The sequence below is a fragment of the Siphateles boraxobius genome, unplaced genomic scaffold (genome assembly GCF_051911475.1).
Source record: "Siphateles boraxobius isolate OS27281-9 unplaced genomic scaffold, OSU_SipBor_1 30, whole genome shotgun sequence".
In the NCBI taxonomy this organism is placed as follows: domain Eukaryota; kingdom Metazoa; phylum Chordata; class Actinopteri; order Cypriniformes; family Leuciscidae; genus Siphateles; species Siphateles boraxobius.
In genome coordinates this window covers 15,174,151-15,198,523 of record NW_027508920.1, presented here as the reverse complement: position 1 = coordinate 15,198,523, position 24,373 = coordinate 15,174,151, and the positions used below count along the sequence as shown (strand labels likewise).

Here is a 24,373-nt window from a genome sequence, read left to right as displayed (position 1 = left end):
TTCTCTCATTTTGCTATCAAAATGCAATTTTGATTTGGTTCAGTCATTAGAAAATAGATGTCAAGCCCAGCATTGGGATAATGGATTTTTCCATTAGCAGTTGTATGTAAAAGCTTGGATATCTGATGGATGCCCAGACTTTCATCAGGTGATTGTTCTCTATGGCACAACAAATAAAGGGAAAATTGCATTGCACAAAACTACCTCATTCCATGTTAATAAATTGATTAAATCTGATTTGAAAATAGGCATTGCAACACAAAAAAAGGTCTCATGTATTTGTTTTCGGCTGGCCTAGAATTCAGTCCTATCAATTTCAGCCCTTCTAGACGCTAAATAGGATACGCAGAAAATGCATTGCAGCATAAACCAGTGAAATGTTGCAAATTCATTATACACATGGGATTGCTTTGGAATCATAAATGTGTAACAAGTAAGGAGATTGAGATTGAAATTGAAAAGTTGTCTGGGGAAAAAAACGCACTGCTATCATAAAATAGGCTATAAATGTGCTGTATAGATTACAGCTGTAGGCAAGGGGTCAGAGTTTGGCTGGTTAGTTTCGACAGTTAGTCCCTGATGGCCTTGTAGATGCCGTGCCCACAGCATTCTGTGGGCAAAAAGCATCTTTCTCCATTGATGATCATTCAAAAGCAGCCTTCGCTGTTGCTTAAATCTTTGTCAGTCTGTGTATTAGTCGTGGGGATATTTGAAGGACTCTTTGTTCCTCTTCAGTCGGTCAGTCGACGCCACGTAGAGACGACGAATAGGAATCTCGCTAGAGAGGGCAATCTACTTCGAGTGAAACTAAATAAGCCAATGCACATTGGCGTGCAATCATTTGCATCAGCTGCACAGCAGCTATATAATAATGAGCAGCAGGTGCGATTGTACTTTAGCTTTTTGCTTCAGAGCCAAGAACTTCGATGCTTCTAAAGAGAGTGAATCAACAAGCCTTTCTGGACCTCTCCATCTTGGTGTGGTTGTTACAGCACAGCAGAACGAGCAGTCTTTCTCTCTCTTTTATGTCTTTTTTGTTTTCTTCTGGTTTTGAGCAAAACAAAAAAGCTGTTATAACAGCTGGTAAGGTGGCCGTTCAGAATGTTCAAAATCTGTTTTTACAGCTGGTAAGACCTGCCAGCGAGAGAGAGACAGCGCACAGACAGGTGTACATTCCTTTCTGTGTTCGCAGTGACTGTTCCCCTGCGTGCCTCAGCACCAGTGAGAGCAGTCCCTAAAAGAGCTTACACAGATAGAACGCGTCTTTTGAAAGATGACTTTCTATCTGTGTGTTTTTGGATGTGGTCGTTACCTGGGGTCACGGGATGGTCACGATCGCTGCCTCGTGTGTCTGAGCCTTGATCACATCTGAGGCAGCTTTTGTGGATGAGTCATGTACCCATTGTGGGAAGAGGACCATCTCGGAGATGCGGTCGAGAGTCTCATTCCTCCAAAGGGGCGGAGTCCCCGTGCCTCTCCCTCGATCCAACCCTCCCCAGAGGGATGCTTCGGGCAGTGACGCGGGAGACCTGAGGATTACGGTGAGCGTGCTTCCTTCTGGGAACCAACCCCCTCGGAACCCTCCTCCCTCTCATGCTCCGCAGCCAGTTGAGCCACCAACGGAACGTGCTGGACCATCCTCGAGGTGTGTACCAGTCGTTTCCTTTGGTGCTCCCCACGACGATTAGATGTCGATCGGTATCAGGAGGTGGGTCAGAACTCTCCACAGACGACGACTCAGCGCCGCTGCCTCCTTCGGTTGTGCCAGCGGTACCCAAGGGGGTAATCCATCAGCCGGAAACTGAAGCTTCGCGGGAGCCGCCATTGTAGCAGAACTTCACCTGCTGTTAGCATTCCATTGACTCTTATTCATTTTGGCGTCACTTTGACAGCGAATAACTTTACATCTGAGGCGTCCAAAGACTTCATTTGTCCATTATTTATTTCTAAAGAAACACGACAATGTATAAAAGGCTCCATTACTTTGTATCTTACGTTATGGCCCCGTAGAAGCCGTTTTTTTAAAAATAGGCTAACGATTGCGTCATAACCACGCGACTTTCTGTCGCACAATAGAGACATTACCGTATAGACAGGAGGAGAAGCTCACAGGCAATATTTTACTGTCTATGAGGCAATCGGGGGGACATAGAGGCATCAAGTCAAGGGAGAAGCCCATAGTATAGAGAGTCCATAAAAGCAACGGGACAAAATATTTCATCAACGTTTTTGAGGAATTAGGGGATTCAGATTTGTCTTGGCACAGCTACTAGAAGATTTACAATTGTCAGACTGTCGTCAAGCTCAGTTTGAGCCTGCGCAGTCGCTCAGCCATCAGACAGGAAGTGCAATAATCGGGCTTCAGTCTTTTCCGTTGAAATCAGTGGGGTCGCTGTGTCCATTTCTTTTACTGTCTATGGCGGTACCCGTGTCAGACACAGAGATGATGGCCATGATGTCCCGGGCCGCCAAAAGGATCGGGCTCAAGTGTCCACCGTGTTCCGAGCCCTCGAGGATGGATAATTGGCTTCTCGGGGTGGCGTTCGCTGGTTCTCAGCAACCCACCTCAGTGGCTTTCTTCCCAGAAGTGTACGAGGATCTCACAGGGACATGGACGGCACCTTTTACTGCCAGAAACCGTCTCGTTGGCTCCTCCTCCCTCACCACCCTTGATGGCGGGGCAGCTAAGGGATACATGTGTATCCCGCCAGTGGAACGGGCCGTTGCTATGCAGCTGTGCCCTAACTCCACTTGGCGTGGAGAACTGTGTCTTCCTTCCCTAGCAGTACGTCTCGCTCTGAGCCGCTTGAAAAGGTCGCTACAAGGCAGGTACGTGCTGGTCCGTACAGACAATACTGTGACCGTTGCGTACATCAGCCGAGAGGTTGATCTACGCTCCCGTCCCATGTCGCAACTCGCCCGCCATCTCCTCCTCTCGAGGCAGAAGCATCTGAGGTTGGTACAAGCCATGTATTTCCCCGGTGTGCTCAACTGTGTGGCCAATGAGCTATCACAAGCTGTGCTACCGGGAGAATGGAGACTCCACCCCCAAGTGGTTCAGCTGATCTGGAGAGAGTTCAGGGATGCTCAGGTAGACCTGTTTGCCTCATCAGAGACCCCCCACTGCCAGCTGTTTTACTCCCTGACGGAGGGAACACTCGGCACGGACGCACTGGCACACAGCTGGCCCCGGGGCCTCCGCAAATATGCGTTTCCCCCAATGAGCCTACTTGGGCAGACTCTGTGCAAAGTCAGGGAGGACGAGCAGCAGGTCCTTCTGGTGGCTCCCTATTGGCCCAACCAGACTTGGTTCCCAGAACTTATGCTCCTCATGACAGTCCCTCCCTGGCCCATTCCTCTGAGGAAGGATCTTCTGACTCAGAGACGGGGCACCCTATGGCACACAAGTCCGGACCTCTGGAAAATCCATGTCTGGTCCCTGGACAGGACGCGGAGGTTCTAGGTGACTTACCCCCAGAGGTACTTAACACCATAACTTCAGCACGGGCATACACACGGGAGACGTGTGTATGCCCTGATGTGGAACTTGTTAGTCGAGTGGTGTTATTCTCGCCGAGAAGACCCCCAAAGATGTTCGATAGGGTCTGTGCTTTCCTTCTTGCAGCAAGGGTTGGAGCGAAGGCTGTCCCTCCACCCTCAAAGTACATGCTGCAGCTATTTCAGCATATCACGACCTCATAGACAAAACAATAGGAAAGCACAACCTGTTTGTCAGGTTTCTTAGGGGGGTGATATGATTAAATCATACCCCCCTCCATACCCTCTTGGGACCTTTCCCTGGTGCTTTGAGCACTTCAGGATGCTCCATTTGAGCCTTTGAAATCAGCAGACTTAAAGCTTCTTTCCATGAAGACTTTGCTGCTGGTTGCACTGGCCTCTGTCAAGAGACTAGAGGACCTGCAGGCATTTTCGGTTGACGAATCGTGCCTAGAGTTCAGGCCGGGTTACAATCACAATTTACTGAGACCCCAGCCTGGTTATGTACCCAAGGTTCCTACCACTCCCCTGGAGGAGGCAGACCCAGCCCTGACTTTACTCTGTCCCGTTCACGCTCTGCGTTTATACGTGGACAGAACTCAAAGTCTCAGGTCCTCAGACCAGCTCTTTGTCTGTTACGGAGGCCAACAGAAGGGAAAGGCTGTCTCCAAGTAGAGGATGGCCCACTGGATAGTGGATGCCACCGCCTTGGCTTATCAAGCACAAGACGTGCCCTGCCCGCTCAGGTTGCATGCTCACTCCATGAGAGGCGTTGCATCCTCCTGGGCGCTGGTACTTGGCTCCTCACTTACAGATATCTCTAGAGCTGCAGGCTGGGCGACACCTAACACGTTTGCTAGATATTATAGCCTACGTGTAGAGCCGGTCTCCTCCCGTGTTCTCACCCTAAACAGTAAGAAGCACCGAGAGGTCCGGCTCTGTCGGCTTGCTGCACCCAACTGTTCACCCTTATTACTCCAGAGTGAAAAACCTGTTAAGTCCTCCAACACCCTCGGCCCGAAAATGGCTAAACGTTTGGTGCCAAGCCTATTTCCGCTGAATCCTTGAGAACCGGGTCTAGGCTGGGTCCCATATGTGTGACCCTACGGGGATCCCATATGTGTATATTTTCTCCACGGCTGCTCCTAACGGAAGCCCGTGTCTTTCTCTTGGACTAAGTCACCCAGTATTCATATGTAGTACAACCTTCAGGCTAGTCCATATGTATTTCCCCCATAACTCCTTGAATAAAGTGGCTTCCGCAGCCTTATCCTTCCTAACAGAAAGGGCACACTTTCCCAATGCTATCCAATATCTCACTGTATGGGTTATCACGGAACAACAGTGACAGATTCTCTCTGTGTAAGCCTCCTCCTATTGTCCTTCCAGGCATGAGGGGGTAAGGGCTTGCACAGGGTGATGGATGCGATGCAGCAGCTGTAGCCCTTTGGTAGGGATTCCTATTCGTCGGTCTCGACGTGGCGTTGACTGATCGGCTAAAGAGGAACATCTCGTTTACATATGTAACCCTCGTTCCCTGCTGGGGCAGCCAGCTTATCAGGCATGGCTTCGGAGCAAAAAACTGAAGTGCAACTGAACACCTGCTCATTATATCCTGCAAGGCTAAGCAGCTGATGCAAATGATTGCACACCAATGTGCATTGGCTTGTTTAGTTTCACTCGAAGTAGATTGGCCTCTCTAGCAAGATTCCTATTCGTCGGTCTCAACGTGGCGTCTCTGTTCCCTCCTTCAGGGAACAAGGGTTACATATGTAACCGAGACATTTTTTCATAATTTATCATTATCATAATCATAATTTATTCAGGAATGAAACCCAACTATCTTTTTATGAGTGTGTTAACTGGTTCATTAAAAAATACTGATTCGTTTAGGAATGAAACGAGTGACTGTATTTATAATTTAATAATTTGAATCAATTATTCAACTGATTTGTGAACTGATTCATTCTGGCATAAAACATGTGAGTCATTGGATAAATCATTCAACTGATTATTTATTTATTTTGTATTATTATTATTATTAGTAGTATTATTATTACTAAACGATTATTCAGGAGGTTTGGACATCTTTTGAACAAGTAATGTCAGATCCTGTATCCGTGATTTAATAAAGTCTTTGGAACGCTCCTTGGATCTCCTTAAACTTTTATAATAATCTTGCATGAGTGTGTAAAGGCTCCATATCAGCACGGTTGTGATATATAGCCATAACACATGCTGTTTGTTTGGTACTGCTATAATATAGTAGATGGTTTGCTATGACCATTTTTTGCAGGGCCCTTAAAAACACTGAACCATAAAATGTATCTTTGTTTTGAACAGGATCCTTTTTTTTATAATCTTTGGCTTTCACTGAAGGTGTTCGAGACATGATCTAGATTATGGCACAATTGCTATATTTGTTATACTCTTCAAAGTGCAAAAAGGAAAGAAATACTTTCTTATGCAACATTCATACATCAGTTTTGCATTTAATAAGACTGATAATGATAATTAGGCACCTGAATGGGAGTGTTTCCCTTCGTAATTGCAGACTTACTCAATGCCAGCTGACATATCTCTCAGCAAATGGATATAGATGAGCCCTCACAACATCCGCATGAATAAACAAAGGATCTGTGCCCTCTGGCTATTACTGCAGAAGTAAAACGCAGCCATTCAAGATTCCTCTGCTTTCCACAGAATTCTGCACATCAATTAGACTCCAGCGTGGTGCTCTGTTTTGAGGACAAGTTCTCGCGCCCCGTTTCCCAGAGGCCTCTGTAGTGTACTTGCAAAATAATTTAGTTTAGCAGCTTGTCATGCAAGCTACTGTGGAGAATTCCCTTTCTGTGTCACTGGCAGCTACTGGGTTTGCCGTACCTGTTTGCTGTGATCCCTCAAGCTTTGTTGTGCTGAACTGTAAATCCAGCAGTCTGTTTACTGTTATACAGTAGATAGAATTTATTAATGCATTTTGAATCATACTTATCCTTTAACCATGTAATGCCTGACATATAGAATAATAGTGAGAACAATCTATTTTTTAAATGTATCTATTTTATTATTGAACCTTTAGACAAAATTAAAATCCTTTATTTTTTTAGTATCATATTTGATAAATCAGGCTTTGGCTCATATATGATAAAGGAGAATGTGGAGCTCATACTTGAGGAGAAAAATATATATATTCAGAGGTCCAAACTGAGCAAAATATTATTATTATTATTTTCTAAATATTTTTGGTACCTCAAAAGTCTTATGTATCATATTTGGTACTCACATTTTAACATGATTTTTCAAAAAAAAAAATCATGTATTGATAATGTTGTTTTTTTCAGTCCAGTTAGTTTTCATCTTGAAACAATATAAATGTTGTAACAAGGTTCAGATGTTATGGGAAGAAGGAGGCGGGAACCGGCGAACATTCAACATTTTAATAACAAAATAAAACAAATACAGAAGTATAAGCCAGCAGCCCCTCACGGACGACTGCTGGCCGCACAAAACAGAAACAAAACAAAACACAGGTTGAGGTCTGTTCCTCTCTCGATCTTCACTGTCGTCGTGCCTCGGCTCCTCCGTGAGAGATACGAGACCGGTGCGTCGAGCAGGTGTCGCTCATTATCAATCACGCCACCGGCCTCGCGCCGTTCTCTCACGTCCCTCGGCCTCGTCCACAAATGTATTCTTACATTTACTTTCACAGTAAAGACACATACACCATAAACAGAAAGGAGATGTTTTTAGAATTAAAATAAACTGCCTTTTACTTGCTGAAGAAAAAAAGGTATAAACTATCAAGCAGTGGGCAGAAGTCAAATAAAATATTGTGTATAACAGGTTTTTCGGCAGTTTTGATCATGTCGATAATTTAGAGACCCTTTTTACCATAGCAAATATGATAAAATACGCTTTATAGGGTTTAGAATGCATATTTCTGTTGCACATTAGCATGATCGTAGCCCTCGATATGAATCTTGTATGAGTTTCTTTTAACATTAACAGTGGCCCTTAAAAATATATATCAGGATGCTTAAGACATACTTTATTGAGTTGCAGACCCTAATGGAAAATGAAAACTGAACTTAAATTTCAAATTTAGAAGATGCATGTGAGGTTATTGGGGTCTTTTTTCCCAGGAAAAAAGTATATATTTTATTTTATTTTATTTTATTATTACACTTGATTTGATATTTTGTAAACTAATGCACAGACATCCATATAAGTCTGGCTAAAGTGTCCAATAACCTTTTGGGGCTGGTGTATGTGCAATTGTCACATTTATAAAATGTCTTGGGCTGTTGCACTATTGATTGTGAGGTCAGTGTTCTGGAACAGCTGCTTTGGATATTTCAGGCGATAGAGTCCACATGAGCGATGTAATCCATCATATAATAGCACCTCAGGCCTCTGCTAAATCTACAAAGCACCTACATGAACCGAAAGAAAAAAAATAAAACATGAGGCCAGAGCAGAGGAAGCGCAAGCTTCCTGCCACCAGCTTTAATTAATGAGTTCGGGCTTCCAGAAAGCAACCGGGAAGATGCCAAGGTGGAATTTCATGTGAGAGGGGCAAAAGGTGTGAGTAATGTGCTGATCCAACACCTACAAACTGAGATATTTAGAGGTGTGCTGCCCCATAGAAGCAGCAGAAGTAGCAGAGCTAACCGATTTCAGTATTAGATCACTTGCTAACACTTTATTTTGATAGTCCACTTTAGACATTCTGCTAAGTAACTTTGTTACTATGTGTCAACTATGAGTAATAAGAGCACTGGTAGACTTTCTGATTTATATCTTCTAACAATTTATTTTGATGGTCCCCCAACAGACATTCTACTGACCATAAGTAACTTTACTAGTAGATGTCAACTTATTCTACTAACCTGAATCTAACAGTCTACTAATACTCTAATGAGAGTTAGTAGACCTGTAGTTGCAGAAGTTACTTATAGTTAGTAGAATGTCTAAAGTGGCCTTACTCTTCACACCGCTGCTCTAGTTATCAGATGGGTTTCTTTTGTAATTTTGTCGGGCTCAATAAGACAATGGTGAGTATAGTTAGTGTAAATAGACTCTGTGAATATATTATTTGCTCTTAGCCAGGTGTAAAAGCACCCAGAACGCACAGTGATCGGATACATTTTCCGTATCAATACCCTGATACTGTGGTGTGTGTATTTTAATTCAATAAGTATAGTGTCTGTTGCGCTGTGTGCTTGAGAGCGAAGCACGACAATGTGTGTTCAGTGCACACGCGAGCAGCTCATGTCTTGTGATTGCATCTCAGAGTGGCTCGGTTCACAGTAAATTCAACAAACGCCGTTTCTTCTTGTGCTGTGAGTTTAACATACATTTGGGAACGCAAAAAAGTGTCAGTTACATTTTGTTTTCATCACACATTTTGTATTTGTATCCCTGTGGATACACAATCTTAAAAAGCTTCCCTGCAGTTTTCCGCCACAATAAAAGCTTGGGGGATTAATTCTTTCATATGAAGATATATATTTTTTAAATAAGATACATTTAGACATAAATGTTGCAATTTTACTAATGAAGTGTAAAGTACAATACTTATTATGATTTGATTTTATGAATACGTATTATGCAGTTGTTTTACAGTTGTAGTGTGTGTAATATAAATGCAATCAGGACGTCCACCATGTTGGCTTTGTCATGTGACCCACAGTGTCACTTGCATCGCTTACCTACCATCCACCTAATGGGATAGTAAAGTGTCCATATGAATATGAATCCATGAATATGGATATCAAATGCATAATACTATGTCATGTCCTCAAAACACTTTTACTATAGTGCATGGTTTGTAAACTAATACATTTGGATGTTTGCACCATATGTAAGGGTTTTCTGACGTAGTTAACTTTCTAAGTAGCTCACCTGCTATATGAATCCCGTAAAATAAAAGTCACAATAAAAGAGATCAAAGACTTATAGAAAAAAAAAAAAACTGCATGGCAAATGTTATCATTTCACATTTGCTTTTGCTAACACTAAGTTAACAAAGTAGGGTTTAGTTTAGATGGTACATTATTTTCAAACGCGATCGAGCATTAACCTTGTAATGCCACTCACCAGATTTCATTTTAAAACTGTCACAATAAGTCCTCAACTAATGTAATAAAATGTTGCTAAGTTCATGTTTCGGATAAAACTGAATATGCTTTTAGAACTACAATTCACTTTGAAATTTCTACTGAACACACAAAAAGCATTGTTATATCACTCCTCATAAATATCGTCACATTATTATTTTTTTCCAATGTGCCTTCCAGTGTGGTATTCGGGATAGGCCCACGTCTCTTTTTCACATACTTCTTAGTAGGGAAGTAGGTATATTTGGACGCAGGGAAAGTCTGACGTAAGTTAGCAAGATGGCTAAAATTGTTTATATCAGCTGTAGGTTATTGAATTTTAAGGTAATGATTTTAGCTAGATGCTAACGCTCACATGCAAACACAAACAGGTGTATTCAAAACATTATGCTGCCACAGAGAATCACGGTATATGTAGCCTGTCACCTAATGAACCAGCTAAATGAGTCATCTTTTCTGGCAAACTTTATTGCTATTGCTCTATTGCTATTCTTCATCAGCAAAATTTTAGATTAAACACTGACAAGAATTCCAGATAATAAATGCCAATTAGTTTCCGTCATGATTGATATACCCTGAACTTGGAATGTTAGAGTTTTCCCATTGGGGTTTATAACAAAATTATGCACTTTTCCATCTGCAGAAAAATGCACACTTTTTGTAGTGTGTCATATAAATATGTGCATTGAGACTTCTAAAGGCGTACACTTTAATGCTTGGCTCCCATCGTATATGGTGTAGTAGAAACAGACTTACATTTGTGTGTCTTCTTTTTTGTTCTTTAGGTGTGATGGGGGAGTATGAGCCCAAAATTGAAGCGCATTTTCCCCAGACGGTGCTTGCAGCTAAAGGTGTCACAGTGAGGCTGGAGTGCTTTGCCCTTGGGAAGTAAGTACGCTGGCATAATCCCCCCACCCTCACCCATACCTCTTCCCATTGCACCACTTGAAGGTGCCTTTCTATTGCACAAAGACAGAACATTCACCGTCGCCCCCTTGAAACACCTCTTTTACTGTTGGAATCATTAATAATCATAATTACGACCAATTTAACCAGTCAAACCACTTTCTTTTCATAGTAGAGTGCAGAATGCATCCTCCAGAGAAGAGATGGTACCAGGAGGATAGCTATTTTTACTCCTAACTCTGCTTTGCTGTTAAATGAGCTCTCCACAAGTATTGAACTCTGCGCCATAACTGATATAGTGGCAATTTCACTGTGATTGGTGAAGAAACGGCGCCAGGATTCGGCCCCTGGGAGCTGTATATTCTCGTAATAGTTGAACGGGCAGCAGAGGGTGAGGGCCAGGGGTCGTGAGGGAGGAGAGCGATTTGAGAGTCTGTACATGGCATTGTTTGGAGGATGCTTTTAATATCTGTTATGTTCACATATGGTCAAGGATATAGCACAGTGAGAAATGAAAGTGGCCAATACCGGCCCACTGCCGGAAGGCAGAAAAGCACTATGACATTATTTCAGCGCAGCGCATTGCATCTAAATGATGGACCGAGGAGGCTTTTCCCATACATGTTTAAGATGTACCTTACTGTGGCCACTTTTGTTTTTCCTGAGCAAAAATGTCTGGCATAACTTAGGGTTTGTTTTTAGTTAAAAGTAAATATATGAGGGCTATATGAAGGCATGCTAACCTAAATGTTCTTTTTGTCTGCAATTAAATACTAAAATAAAACAGATACAGTATAGATACTATACTGTATAGATAGATGCAGACATCAAGCCAGCAACATATCAACGCAAGAGTTATTCATTTGAAAACATATAGTAGGCATACTTATCAAGCAAAACATTTCACATAAGGAAGTCAGTTTCTTCCGATTTAAAATGATAAAACAATAGGTTTTTGCTTTATTCTCTTGCCCAATAATTTGCTGTTCTATTTTGACTGGTTCTCTTCGGTTATTTTGATTGAAAATTTTATGTTTTTTTTTACTCCATCAGAATGGTACGAAACTTGGTAAAAGTTGTGGCACTTGCTATGTGAACACACAAAAGAAGAAAATGATGGGCATTGAAAAGGTTAAATGGTCATGAAAAAAATAGTCACACTTAAATTCCTCGCAGTCAAAAATGACTGCATTGGAAATGAATGGGAGACGAATTTCATCTAGTGAAAACACTGGTGCTGCGGTCAAAAAGCAAATTTTTTTGAGATATCAACCTCAAATTTGGTACACAACTTGTTTAGGTTTAGGGCTTTGAATTTCTTGCAGTTTTAGAGTAAAACGTGTTTTTTGAAAATATATATTTCATATAAAACATAACAATAAACATTGAATTCTGTAACTTTTTCACTTCAGCAATAATCTGCCAAGTGTCGTCTGTGAAAAGAGATCAAACTTAAGTCTGTGCTCTTAAGCATTCAAGATTTACCACAGTTTAAGTTTAAGGTCTATGTTTAAAAGGTGAATACATGGATGGCGTAATAAATGGTGTAAATATAATTTAGTACCATAAAATCCCCGAAAATACACAATATTTAATAAAAAATATTATTGAATTAAAATATAGTACACTCATTTCATTGAAAGAAAAAAAAAATTCTGTAATTTTTGACCGACACACAAAGAGCACCAGAGGGTTAAACAAAGAAGGCTAAAGTGAAAAATAAAATATTATATCAAGAGAAATTATGTTTCATTAGTATGTTTTAAAAAAAATTCTTTATTTTTATGTATTCATTCATTCATTTTAGTTGTGTGTTTATCTTCTGCTTTATTTGTATTCATTATTGTCCGATTACATTCTGTAGAACTTCCTTTGGGATCCTCAGATTGTAGCTTAACAGGACTGATACAGCGTTTTGCATAAAGGGAATGCATTTCTGCATTTTAAATACATAATCCAGTGTCATCGTGCTGTAATTCTTTTTCCGTTTGTTATTTGCAATGAATAATTCAAATGTAAACCCTATCAAGCGCAAACACCTTCTAAGCCAAACTGCTCTAAGGTCCCAGTAATTGTTTACAGTGCCTTCAAGGACCCCTTTGTGAGGAAATGTCGTTTACAATTAATTATCCGCATTAGAATAATAAGTCATTGCTTAAACGTAGACATTAATCTATGTATTCCTGTTGGCTTCTCTCTCTTAGTTCAATTAAACTTTACAGACTCTTAACTTGCTACTCAGCGAATGAAGAAATCACTGAGATCTCACCAATGGCATTTCCCTTCCTCCGCGGCTCATTTAGGGATGATAGCGAATCCTCCAGTGAACTTTAGGCCTCGTCCGCCTTACCCACAAATAAAATATTTATCAGTGCATGAAAATGAAAGAAAATGGCATTTCTTTATAATGAACTAAACTGAACTAAGAATTACTTTTAGTCTCACGTTGTCACTCGGTATGTATGAAAACCTAACAGTCGGGGCGACTAAGGGCTTGGCATTGTGTGCAAGGAAAAGGCTAGAATGTATAATGCCAATAGCGCGGGCGGTCAGCCCTAAATGTCTGCAGGGATGCTTTTCAGAGGCTGCATTGTACCGTACACTTTCAAAGGCAAATTGCCAGCTTATACTGGTGAATGTGTCTGGTCCCGAAAATGTTGCCGGGGCTACAAGAGAGGCCGCTTTCATGCATGCTGGCATTTTGTTGAAGGTATAACCTTTCTGGGGAGTTCTCACACCACTTAAGAAATAATGGTCAGGTATTTTGTTGTGAAATTTTCTATTCAAATAATTTGCTCTCGAACATTTTCAGGGTTAGACACAAATATATGATTAGTAATATAATTACATTTTTACACCTAGTAATTTATTGGAGTGTAACTGTGGCACATGTTTTAGAGAAGGAATATGTATTTTAATCATTCCAAATTATTTAATTTATTCTAAGGTAGATTTCTGTATAAATTATCATTGGGGTCAGTAAGTTTTATGAAGAAATGCATACTTTCGGTCAGCAAGGATACGTTAAAGTGATCAAAAGTGACATTAAAGAAAAATAATTTTCTAATAAATGCTGTTATTTTGAACATTTTAATTATATCAATAGGCACTTTAGGTCATAGTACATTGTGAAGATAATACATATTAACCATATAAAGCTTACTGTATCATTTTTGATACACAAATTTCTAAGGCCTCTAAATTATCAACACAATTAAAACCTGTTGTGCACAATCTACTACATGCCTTCTGTTGTCTGATTGATAGTTTATACTTTTTTAACAAGTAAAAAGCTTTTTAGTATAATTCTAAAAACATCCCCCTTCAGGTCAAGGTGTGCATATCTTTTTGCTGTGAAATCTTCACTGATTTTTATAATGTAAGTGATATTTCACAATGAACACTTGCTGGAATGAAGCAACCTATTTACTACATTATTAATACTGTTAATGTGAGTTAAAAAAAAATGATACATCAGGCTTTTGAGGAATGTTTATTTTTACATTTCTCAATTATTACTGTTTGATGTGATGTGCTTTGATCATACAAATATCATCCACACCTACCAATGCACTTAATATCTAAAGTGACACTTTAAGATTAAATCACGGCAGACAAAACGTTTGTTCTACAACTTACACAGCCCTGCAAATTTTTATCATAGACCCATCATCATTTAAACTGACAGGTCAGAAACTTCATCCTGTGTGGATAAATGTCCTTGTAGAATTTAAGCGGATGTAGAGGGACAGAAGGACTCAGAAATGTGACGTTTTTATCATTGGGCCTGCGGATGATTGATGGCGTCGCTGGGGTTTTCCTCGGCGTCACATTTCCATCGTTGGAAAGCTGTGAAATGGAGCTGTCACTATGTAGCAGTGCTGATGGTGTCTGATAGAGCGGGTTATCTACACGCGGGCGGCTCACCTTGGAGGTCATATCACACGCTCGCTGCAGCCGCAAATAGGGATGGATGGCAGTGTACAAATACTGCTTATCTACACAGCTATCTAGACGTTTATTGTGTTACCCAGTACACAGCCACTTACAGAGTGCTGCCATATCAGATTGTCCTGTTCGTACTTTCAAAAAGACCATGCTATCAGCTTTACAAATGCTTTTAGAAAGTGTTTTTTTTAGATGAAGATGAAGTATATTCTTTTTGCACTGCTATAACATTTGCCAGATAGATTGGAACGCAAAAGTTGGGTTCCTTAAGTGATGATTTATGCTCCAGTAAAAGCCAAAAGTCACAGTGATTTCAAGGAAATGCTCTACTTCCTGAAGAGCTCATCTACCAATCAGAAAGGTTGCTATTAGCTTACAAACCTTGCCAGTACATTGGAATTCACTGAGACTCAGCACCGATGACCACTACCATTAAGTACTGTAAACGAATCAAATCATTCGTGCTATTCTACAATGTAAATTATACTATTTAAATACTTTATCATGATCAATTAAAAAAAAATTATAGTTTTATACTTTTTGATTTAATTACATTTACATTGCTTCATGGGATTTAGTCACTCATAAAAGACGTTAAAACCAACACATTCTCATGGCAATTCATAACTATTTAATGTTTTGGTGAATTGGTGGTTAATTCATATAAATTTATATAATCTCATTTGTACGTTTTTGTACAATCTACTTATGCCCAGTGATGGGTATGTTCAGTGTTGGGGTTAGGAGTGGACCTTTATGCTTGCTTTTTTCTAATAATCATGAATTTTTTGTTACAAATTTAAAATAAATCTCCACCTTGTAACATAGTCATTTTCTGGTGAGATCAGGTTGAAAATTCTACCTTTTTTTCTGACTTTCAAAAACATTTTTGCTTCAAATTAAAGGTTATAATTTTGTGATACATCTCAAACCTTAGAACTCTTTGACGCTCATTGGCTTAGAGCTCCTTTTTTTTTTTACATTTTTCCTCAGTGGAGAAACAAATTTTACAAACACTTCCAGAAACAAGGCCACAAAAAATGCTTCCACCAGAAAAAATAAAATTTAAAAAAAAATCTTCATCAATAAAAAAGAAGAAAAAAGACATTAATTTTCATCTAAATATTTTTTATATGTTTTATGTTCTCAGTCCTGTCCCCACTATCACCTGGAGAAAGATGAGTGGGAACATCCCAAAAAAAGCCCGCCTGCGCAAATCACAGGCTGTTCTCGAGATTCCCAACATCCAGCTAGAGGATTCTGGGAGTTATGAGTGTAAAGCTGAGAACACCAGAGGAGGCACCGCCTTCAGAGGACATCTCCAGGTCTACAGTGAGTACAGCTCTTCTTCTGAAAAACACTGCAAGCAGATCATTAAAAGTTCTGTATGGTTTATTGCATTATATATAATAAGAAAAAGGTATATTGAATATATTCAAATGAGCAAGAAGGGGGATGTTGGTGAAAGCCAAGGTAAGTTTGTCCTACATACATGAAAGATACCTCAAATCATGTGGCTTGTTTAGGAGAGATGTTCTAATGCTTTCTGATTGTGATTGGACTAATGTTGAAGGAGGGACCTTAATAACACAATCGCATGGCAAAGCAAAACTATTTTACCTTTTGTTGAATTGTTGGCTAATTTGTATGAATTCGTACAATCTCATTTGTATGTTTTCGAGCAACTTGCTTACGCCCCAGTGCTGGGTATGTTTAGGGGTGAACCTTCATGCTAACTTTGTTTTTAATTTTGATGTTTTTGTATAACTTACATCATACGAATTCATGAGAAATCACCACTTTGTTACATAGTTACGTTTTCCCATGAGATTGGGTTGGACCTTAGCCGTATCTGGAGACCAGAAAATGATAGAGACTTGAGGTTGTTACTTCTATTGTAACTTCCAACCACATCCTAAAACCCTTTAGCAATCTCTCTCTCTCTCTCTCTCTCTCTCTCTCTCTCTCTCTCTCTCTCTCTCTCTCTCTCTCTCTCTCTCTCTCTCTCTCTCTCTCGCATAATTCTGACTGGCCTTTATGACAGAAGAAATAAATTCAAGCAAAGTTGGCTAGCTTACATTTTTGTCAACTTTTGCAAGGACAAGATGGCCTTTTGGACTTTTGTCCAATTAAATTTTAGGGGCTATTTTATCATTATTCTTGTTTGCGTAGAAGAAAATGCTATATTTCTGTAGCTTTCTATAACTATAGCTTTGATAGGGGCCTAATATGGGGATCTGGGACCTCCATTCATCTTTCCCATACTCCTCTCTCCTTATCCGTTCAATAAGGTTTGTGACTTAGATGAAGTGTGTCATGTCATAAAAGTAAGTGTATCAGTGGGCCACAAGATGAATGCAGTGTCGTAGTTATTTTATGAAAACCTGGTTTTAAGAGGTTTATGACTGTCACTGGGATCCATGATTCATCACACGGTCTGGATCAACAAAGCTTGACAATACAACAGCTGTTTGTCTTATTTGTCACAACAATGTCCAAATAAACTTTTATTGTGTTCTCTCTGTTGTCAGTAGTTCAGTACCAGTGTGTGATGAACAGTTCTACCACTTTTCATGAATCTTAAAGTATTTCAAAGGAGAACTGCTAAGGCCTGTTTGCACTGAGAACAATAACTAAAATGATAACTCTAACTGTTTAATAGTCGTTCTAATTGTACGAAAATAGCGAATCAACACCACACATATAACAATAATGACGCAAAGGAACAATATCGTAAGAATTTCGGAACGATTTTTTAGACATGAATGATTCCTCAAATCACGTGGCTTGTTTAGGAGAGATGTCCTAATGCTTTCTGATTATGATTGGACTAATGATTTTTGCCTGATGGATGAAAAACGTCCTGGTTGCGTATGCAACCCACCGTTCCCTGAAGGAGGGAACGGAGGACGTAGTCGACGCGACTGAAATGGGATCACGCTAGGGAGCCTATCATCTTCGATTACTATTGAACGAGCCAATGGAATTTGGCGTGCGTGATTTGCATCACACACTCCGCCCCCGCGGCGCGGGTATAAATACGGAAGTGGATGCACGCACTAGTTGCTTTTCGCTGAGGAGCCGAGAGTAACCCGGGGTCAGCGGTGGTCCAGCGGTAGTGGCAAGGGGACTACGTCCTCCGTTCCCTCCTTCAGGGAACGGTGGGTTGCATACGCAACCAGGACGTTCCCTTTCAGTCGATAACGTCGGACGTAGTCGACGCGACTGAAATGGGATCAACCATTGAACACGCCACTAACGCTGCCACCTTCCAGTGCCTAAACCAAAGCCTCCTGATGCCCCCGCAAACTTAAGGCGGGGAAGGACAGGGCTTAGGCCAGGGAAGTCACTGCTGTTCCTACAGGACCACTGGGAAAGCGTTCCCCGTACGTTGGAAGGAAGGGACGCTGCGGAAGCCACATCCAACCCGAGGGAGGTAACGTGGAGAATACACATATGAACTGGGCGGAAACCGGGCAGTCTAACATATGGAATGTCACTGGGGTGGCTCCAGCCTAAGACGGGGGGAGACACACCGGACAGTGACGGCAGAGAGACTCTGCCGAGGGAAGACACGGGCTCACCGCAGGGAGCCGTATCGTGGAAGAATACACATATGGGGTCACCGAAGGGACCGCAACATATGGACCCAGCCTAACACAGGTTCCACACTGCTTACGAGTGGTAGGCCTAACACCAGACGTTCCGCACGTCCGACGTCGGAGGGGTGTGGAGGAACTCAACAGGGTTCAATTTTAAGGGAACTCAACTGGAGTAGAAAGGCGCACGTATCCAGTCCATAGGAGGGGAATGGCGCAGCAAGCCGACACTTGAACCGGGCTCACGGTGAAACTGGCTTCATGAGAAGGGAGCCCACGGGAAGCAGCGGTTCAACTAGGTGTCGTCCAGCCCCCAACTCTAGAATCTGTTTAGCAAAGTATATCGTCAACGCCCAGGCGGAGCACTTTACACTCATCATAGAGGAGCTCAACACCTAAGTGGACATGTTGCATCTCGGATCTTTGCCGAAATGAAGGCAAGCACTAAGTGCAACTTCGCATGGAAACAGCCTTCCCTCTCTGCTGAATTCCAACAGATACTTGAAGAGCTGGTCTGAGGTCTATGACTTGCATTCTGTACACGTCCAAGCGAACGGACAGAGAAGCCAGGGCTGGATCTGCCTCCTCCAGGGCAGCGCTTGCAGGCTCACCACCTGCTCCTATTACGGGAGAGGTAGGAACCTTGGGCACAATCCGAGCCGGGGTCTCAGCTTGTGAGAGTTAGCCGGCCCAGACTCCAGGCACAATACGTTGACCGAAAGCGAGCAAGTCCCTACCCTCTAGTAGAGACCACGCGAGCAGGAGAACTGATATAACAGAATTTTTAACTCACTGCCTGCAGTGGCTCAGGGGCGGTCTCTGCAGTGCAGTCGCACCAGGGACAAGGCCCAAGAGGATAAAGAGGGACACAAGGATTTACAAGACCTTGCTCCTCAGGAACCTGACGATCAGAACGTGCTTCTGCATACTTCTGCAACACGATGAGCGTCGTTTAAACACCGAGGCAACATCATTTTGAGGGTGAAGGAAAACAGCCTACTGCAACCCATTTTGCAGGAAAGAGAGCACTGAAGTGATCGAAAGCTTTCAGGATCTCCTCTGGAGAGAAGACGCACGCACTCAACGACTAGGTTCCACTTCTAAAGGCGTAAGCACGCTACCCCATTCTAGGGGGTGCTCGCAGAAGTGATGGTAACTATCACACATTCTTGTGATAGCCACCTGAACCTCCGCGTTCAGATGTAAGACCGCCCGGAATCCCCGGGGGAAGAACGCGTGTGCCATCGTGCCCCGCCCCCGAAGAGTTTTCCGGGGAAGTCAGGAAGGCTGTTGATGGGAGCCAGGTCTAGTTGGGCCAATAAGGGGCAACTATGAAGACCTGTTCCTCTCCTGACTTGGCACGTAGGTGCAAGTGACGGGCGCAAAAGACAGGAGCATTGCTCAACACAACATGTGAAGATCACTGGGCTTCAGGAGCATTTTCTGCTCAGCACTGGGGTGTGACAAGTTCACTGAGCTTCAGGAGCATTCCTGCTCAACACCTGAGTGTGATCAACTCACCGAGCTTCAGGAGCATTTCTGCTCAACACTTGAGTACGAAGAACCTCACTGAGCGACAGGAGCATTTCTGCTCAGCACTTGAGTGTGACAAGTTCACTGAGCTTCAGGAGCATTACTGCTCAACACCTGAGTGTGATAAACTCACTGAGCTTCAGGACTATTTCTGCTCAACACTTGAGTGCGAGGAACTTCACTGAGCACCAGGAGCATTTCTGCTCAGCACTGCGTGTGATGAATTCACTGCGCTACCTGTGATGGACTCACTGAGCTACAGGAGCATTGCTGCTCAACACCTGAGTGCGATGAACTTCACTGAGTTTCAGGAGCAACTCTGCTCAACATGAAGTGTGATGATCTCACTGACTTGAGCAGCGCAAGGCGACCCTGAGTCGCCGTCACTTCTTAGAAGGCTCACTGGGGTTAAACGTATTCTGCGGGCCCCTGGGACAGCTGGGACCCAGTGTTTGTCCAAGGGTAGTCCGCTCGGTTTACCCAAACACTGGTGGAAAAATAAAACCGGGGGGGCAATTGAGCGGCCCCGGAATGGTCAAGACCCAGCGGACCCAGGGGATGGAGTCTCCACTTGCCCTGGCTATAACTGTCGTGAGGCTCGATGGCGGCACGATTGAGTAAGCGGGAGGGGTGGAACAAGGCGCCCTCAGAAGCGTCTGACTCCAAGGAGGAGGTGACGGGAGAGTTTGTGACACCCGCAATGTCTAACAACTCGAGGCACGAATGCCCGTGTAGTCGGGGGTCGCCCAGGCCCCCGTTAAAACACGCCCTTTGTACATGGCCCCTCTGCTGAGGAGGGTTTGGCAGCAGACCGGGATGAACTATAGTCACACAGGGTGAGCTGCTCTGCCACGGTCACCTCAGGACTCGATCGTAAAGCTAGCGCTGAAGCGGTCACATACGGAGGAAGCCAACTTAGGCTGTCGCTATCGTATACCCCAGGAGCCTCTGAATCTTTTCAGTGGGACCGTTTCTCACTTCAACACCAGCTGAACACCTTCTCACTGGAGAGACGTGTTGGAAGGGGAGGGGAAGGACACCACGTGTCCTTCAGGCCAAAGCTGCAGACCAATCTTGGGCCAAGATGGTCACGACCCACCACCTAGTAGCACGAAGAACGAGTTTACAACTGGCCTTCGTACCGGCTGGAGGAGCGGCTATATCAAATCCTTCGCCAGCAGGATAAGATAAGCACGCACAAGTCAGGAGCACTGCTCAACACTTGGTGTGAAGAATATCACTGAATTTTCAGGAGCACGTCTGCTCAACACCTAATGTGATGTTACTATCACTGACCTGAGCGGGGTAGCCGAGCCTGAGGTGGGGCAGCAAAGTAGAGATAGTGGTGTTAGTGTGCAGTGCAACACTTACCTGTCTCCACTAGCGGCAGGGGACGTGAGAAGGCGGATGACCGGGTCCTCGAACGCCCCAAGCTGCCTGTTGGCGACCAAGGGAAGCTGGGGGATGTAAGGCTATTATACAGGGTCACATCCGCCATACTGGCCCACTTGGGACTCAGGAATAGAAAAATTGCTCTTTTTCTTAATATGTGGGTACCGCTGACCCCGTTTTTATAGGGGCCAGCGGCGGAACAGACACACACATAACAAAAAACTCCAGCCGGCCCTCCAACCAGCCAGAGGGAGTGGATCGGCGACCACTCCACAAGCAACTCCTCCATCCCTGAGAGCCCGTCCAGGTTCAGCGTTTTCTTTTGCGCTGGAGCTTACCACCTGGCTTGGCAGCGCCTGGAGCGGGCTGGGCGCCCCTTCCGCGGCCGGCTCCGCGCCGGAACCTGGGTGAAGGCTGCTGCGGTGGTTCGGCGGGAGCTGAGGCGGCTGCAGGCGGACGCCCTCGGCGACGAGCAGGCGGAGGATCTGACCTCGAGGGGCGGGTGAAGGCAGCAGCGTCCCTCCGAGGCAGGATGTGCCGGATGGCCTCCGTCTGCTTCTGAGCTGTAGAGAACTGTTGGGCAAAGTTCTCCACAGCGTTGCCGAATAACCCAACCTGGGAAATGGGAGAGTCCAGGAACCGAACCTTGTCCGCATCTCTCATATCGGCCAGGTTGAGCCAGAGATGGCGCTCCTGGACCACTAGTGTGGACATCGCCGAACCCACCGCGCGAGCTGCAACCTTCGCCGCCCGGAGGGCGAGGTCAGTTGCAGTGCGGAGCTCACCCATGAGCTCAGGGTCCGAACTACCCTCGTGCATGTTCATGAGTGCCTGGGCCTGGTGGACCTGGAGCAACGCCATGGCATGCAAGGAGGAAGCGGCTTGCCCACAAGCTTTGTAAGCCTTACCCGTAAGAGCGGACGAGAACTTACAGGCTTTAGAGGGGTGACGAGGATCACCCCTCCAGGAAGCGGCCGCCGTTGGGCATAACTGCATCGCAACGGCCCGCTCCACCGGAGGGATAGCCTCGTAACCCTTCACCGCTCCCCCATCAAGGGTAGTGAGAGGGGAGGAGCTACTCAGGCGGTTTCTGGCAGAGAAAGGTGCCATCCATGCCCTCGTAAGCTCCTCATGCACTTCAGGAAAGAAAGGAACCGGGGCGGCGGACTGAGAACCAGTACGGCCCGCCCGATATACCAATCATCCAACCGAGACGGCTCGGGACACGGTGGAGGGTTCCACACGAGCCCTACCGCCTCGGCGGCCTTTTTCAGCATAGCTGACATCTCTGGATCTGGCTCGGGCAACACTGGTCTCCCGGAGGGAGGCAGTGCAGCCGAGTCATCATCTCCAGAGTTCAGCTCCCCCTCCGATGCTGCGATTGACAACGTATCCCCTGGAGGGGCCCCAAATGACACGGCTGGCCCGTCCATTACAGAGGGACCAGCGGGATCAATGGGGAGCTCCACCGGTTGCGGTGTGAAAGAGGAGTGAGGGACCCACGGGGCGTGGCCGGGCGGATTACCCCTCACTGTGATCCTCAGATCACCCAGCTTGGACGGCACTCCAGTCCTCCTCTGGGAAGGTAACCCAGAGGAAGAACAGGGGCGGGGCCCAGAGGTGGGGACTGCACCAACGCTTTAAACGAAGGCGAGTCTAGATCTCAACACCGAGATGGACATGTTCCCGCAGTGAGAACATGCCTCATCCACGAAAGCTGCCTCAGCATGCTGTAAGCCCAAACATGCGACACAACTTTCGTGACCGTCAGAAGGGGATAGTGCCAGACCGCACCCAGAAACGCACGGATGGAATGGCATCTTGAAAAAGACGCACTCACACCCGTGTTGCTCTTTTAGGAAATGGGACCGTCACCAGTGCCGGAGCACACAGGGAATGACCGCGGCAAACACTGAATAGTCTTTCAACTAACAGTGAAGCACTCACTTCTCGCCCTCTAACCAACCGTCAACACACAAACAAACAGCAGAAATTTGATGCTGTTAAAACAGCAGTTGAGAGCTGAGAAGCTCGCGATCACCGCTGCACCACGCTGTAGAACACCAACACTGGAGAGGTCTTCCCGCAAGAACACCGACACACTCGCTCGTTGAACACAACAGCACTCTTCAGAGACATCAAAGACTAACGGCTCCGAAGCGAAAGGCAACTAGTGCGTGCATCCACTTCCGTATTTATACCCGCGCCGCGGGGGCGGAGTGTGTGATGCAAATCACGCACGCCAAATTCCATTGGCTCGTTCAATAGTAATCGAAGATGATAGGCTCCCTAGCGTGATCCCATTTCAGTCGCGTCGACTACGTCCGACGTTATCGACTGAAAGGGAACTGCAAGGACTTATGGCCAGTGTTAATTTCGGCAGCCATTTTGGATTTAGTCTTAGTCTTCAGACGAAAATGCTTATTGGTCTTAGTCACATTTTAGTCATTTTGTCTAGTACATCACTTATTGTTACCCTTTTGTTTGTTGAACTATTGTATAAAATTAATGTCACATTTGAAATCGTGTGGATATTCCTGGAAACATTGCATTCTTGCCTTAAGCTATCAACATTAAAAACACTGCTGGATATCAGCCTGCATTTTGATCGCAGATTTAGTCGCACATTTATTTATTTTTATACCGTGTATTCTACGTGTAAATTCGTGCACTGAACCGTGACGCCCGTACCGATTCGGTTCAATATGAATACATGTACCGTTCCACCCCTAGTATGTGGTATGGCACCAATCAGTCATATAACACACACTTTTCACCAGCAAAATAATTTCTCAATATATATATATATATATATATATATATATATATATATATATATATATATATATATATATCAAGAAACCCACAAGAAATCGAAATACAAGAATTTGATCAACTATTAGTCACTCTCTCGTGTTTGTAAAGGTGAACTCTCTTCCCAGTCAACCTAGAACGTTAATGGAAACTAAAATCCGAAAACGGGCCATTCAGAAATCATGACATAACAACCATGAGTAAAATTAACATATGACCTCCCACATTAACACCTCTTAACTACAGAAGAAATTGGTCTGTCATGATGAATGACATTCTGAAATACTGGTATGTGGGGGTCAGCAAGAAAAGTCTTAGAAAATCTCCAAGAAAAGTGCAAGAAACTTTGACTATAAAGGTGAAAAAAAGTTACAAAAGTTCAGTATATTTCAGTATACAACGTTTGCTATTACAGTTTTTTTCAATTGTTTACACGCAATTTTGAAAACCGGGTTCTTTTTTTCAAAATGTAATCACAATTATCCAAACAACACACTCAATTGGCATAATTCCTAGATTGTTTGCAAAATGACTCACTTCTGTCAAAACATACACACTTCAGTC

At 43.7% G+C, this 24,373-nt stretch overlaps 1 protein-coding gene across 3 annotated transcripts in view; it reads left to right on the top strand.

The window, feature by feature from the left end:
- cntn5 (contactin 5) overlaps positions 1-24,373 on the top strand; it is a 442,606-nt gene that overhangs the window by 323,818 nt on the left and 94,415 nt on the right. For all 3 annotated transcript variants that reach the window (XM_077248331.1, XM_077248330.1, XM_077248329.1), the window contains exons 8-9: positions 10,403-10,505; positions 15,622-15,803. In XM_077248331.1, coding sequence (XP_077104446.1) covers positions 10,403-10,505; positions 15,622-15,803 — 285 coding nt within the window. The remainder of the gene's footprint in view (positions 1-10,402; positions 10,506-15,621; positions 15,804-24,373) is intronic.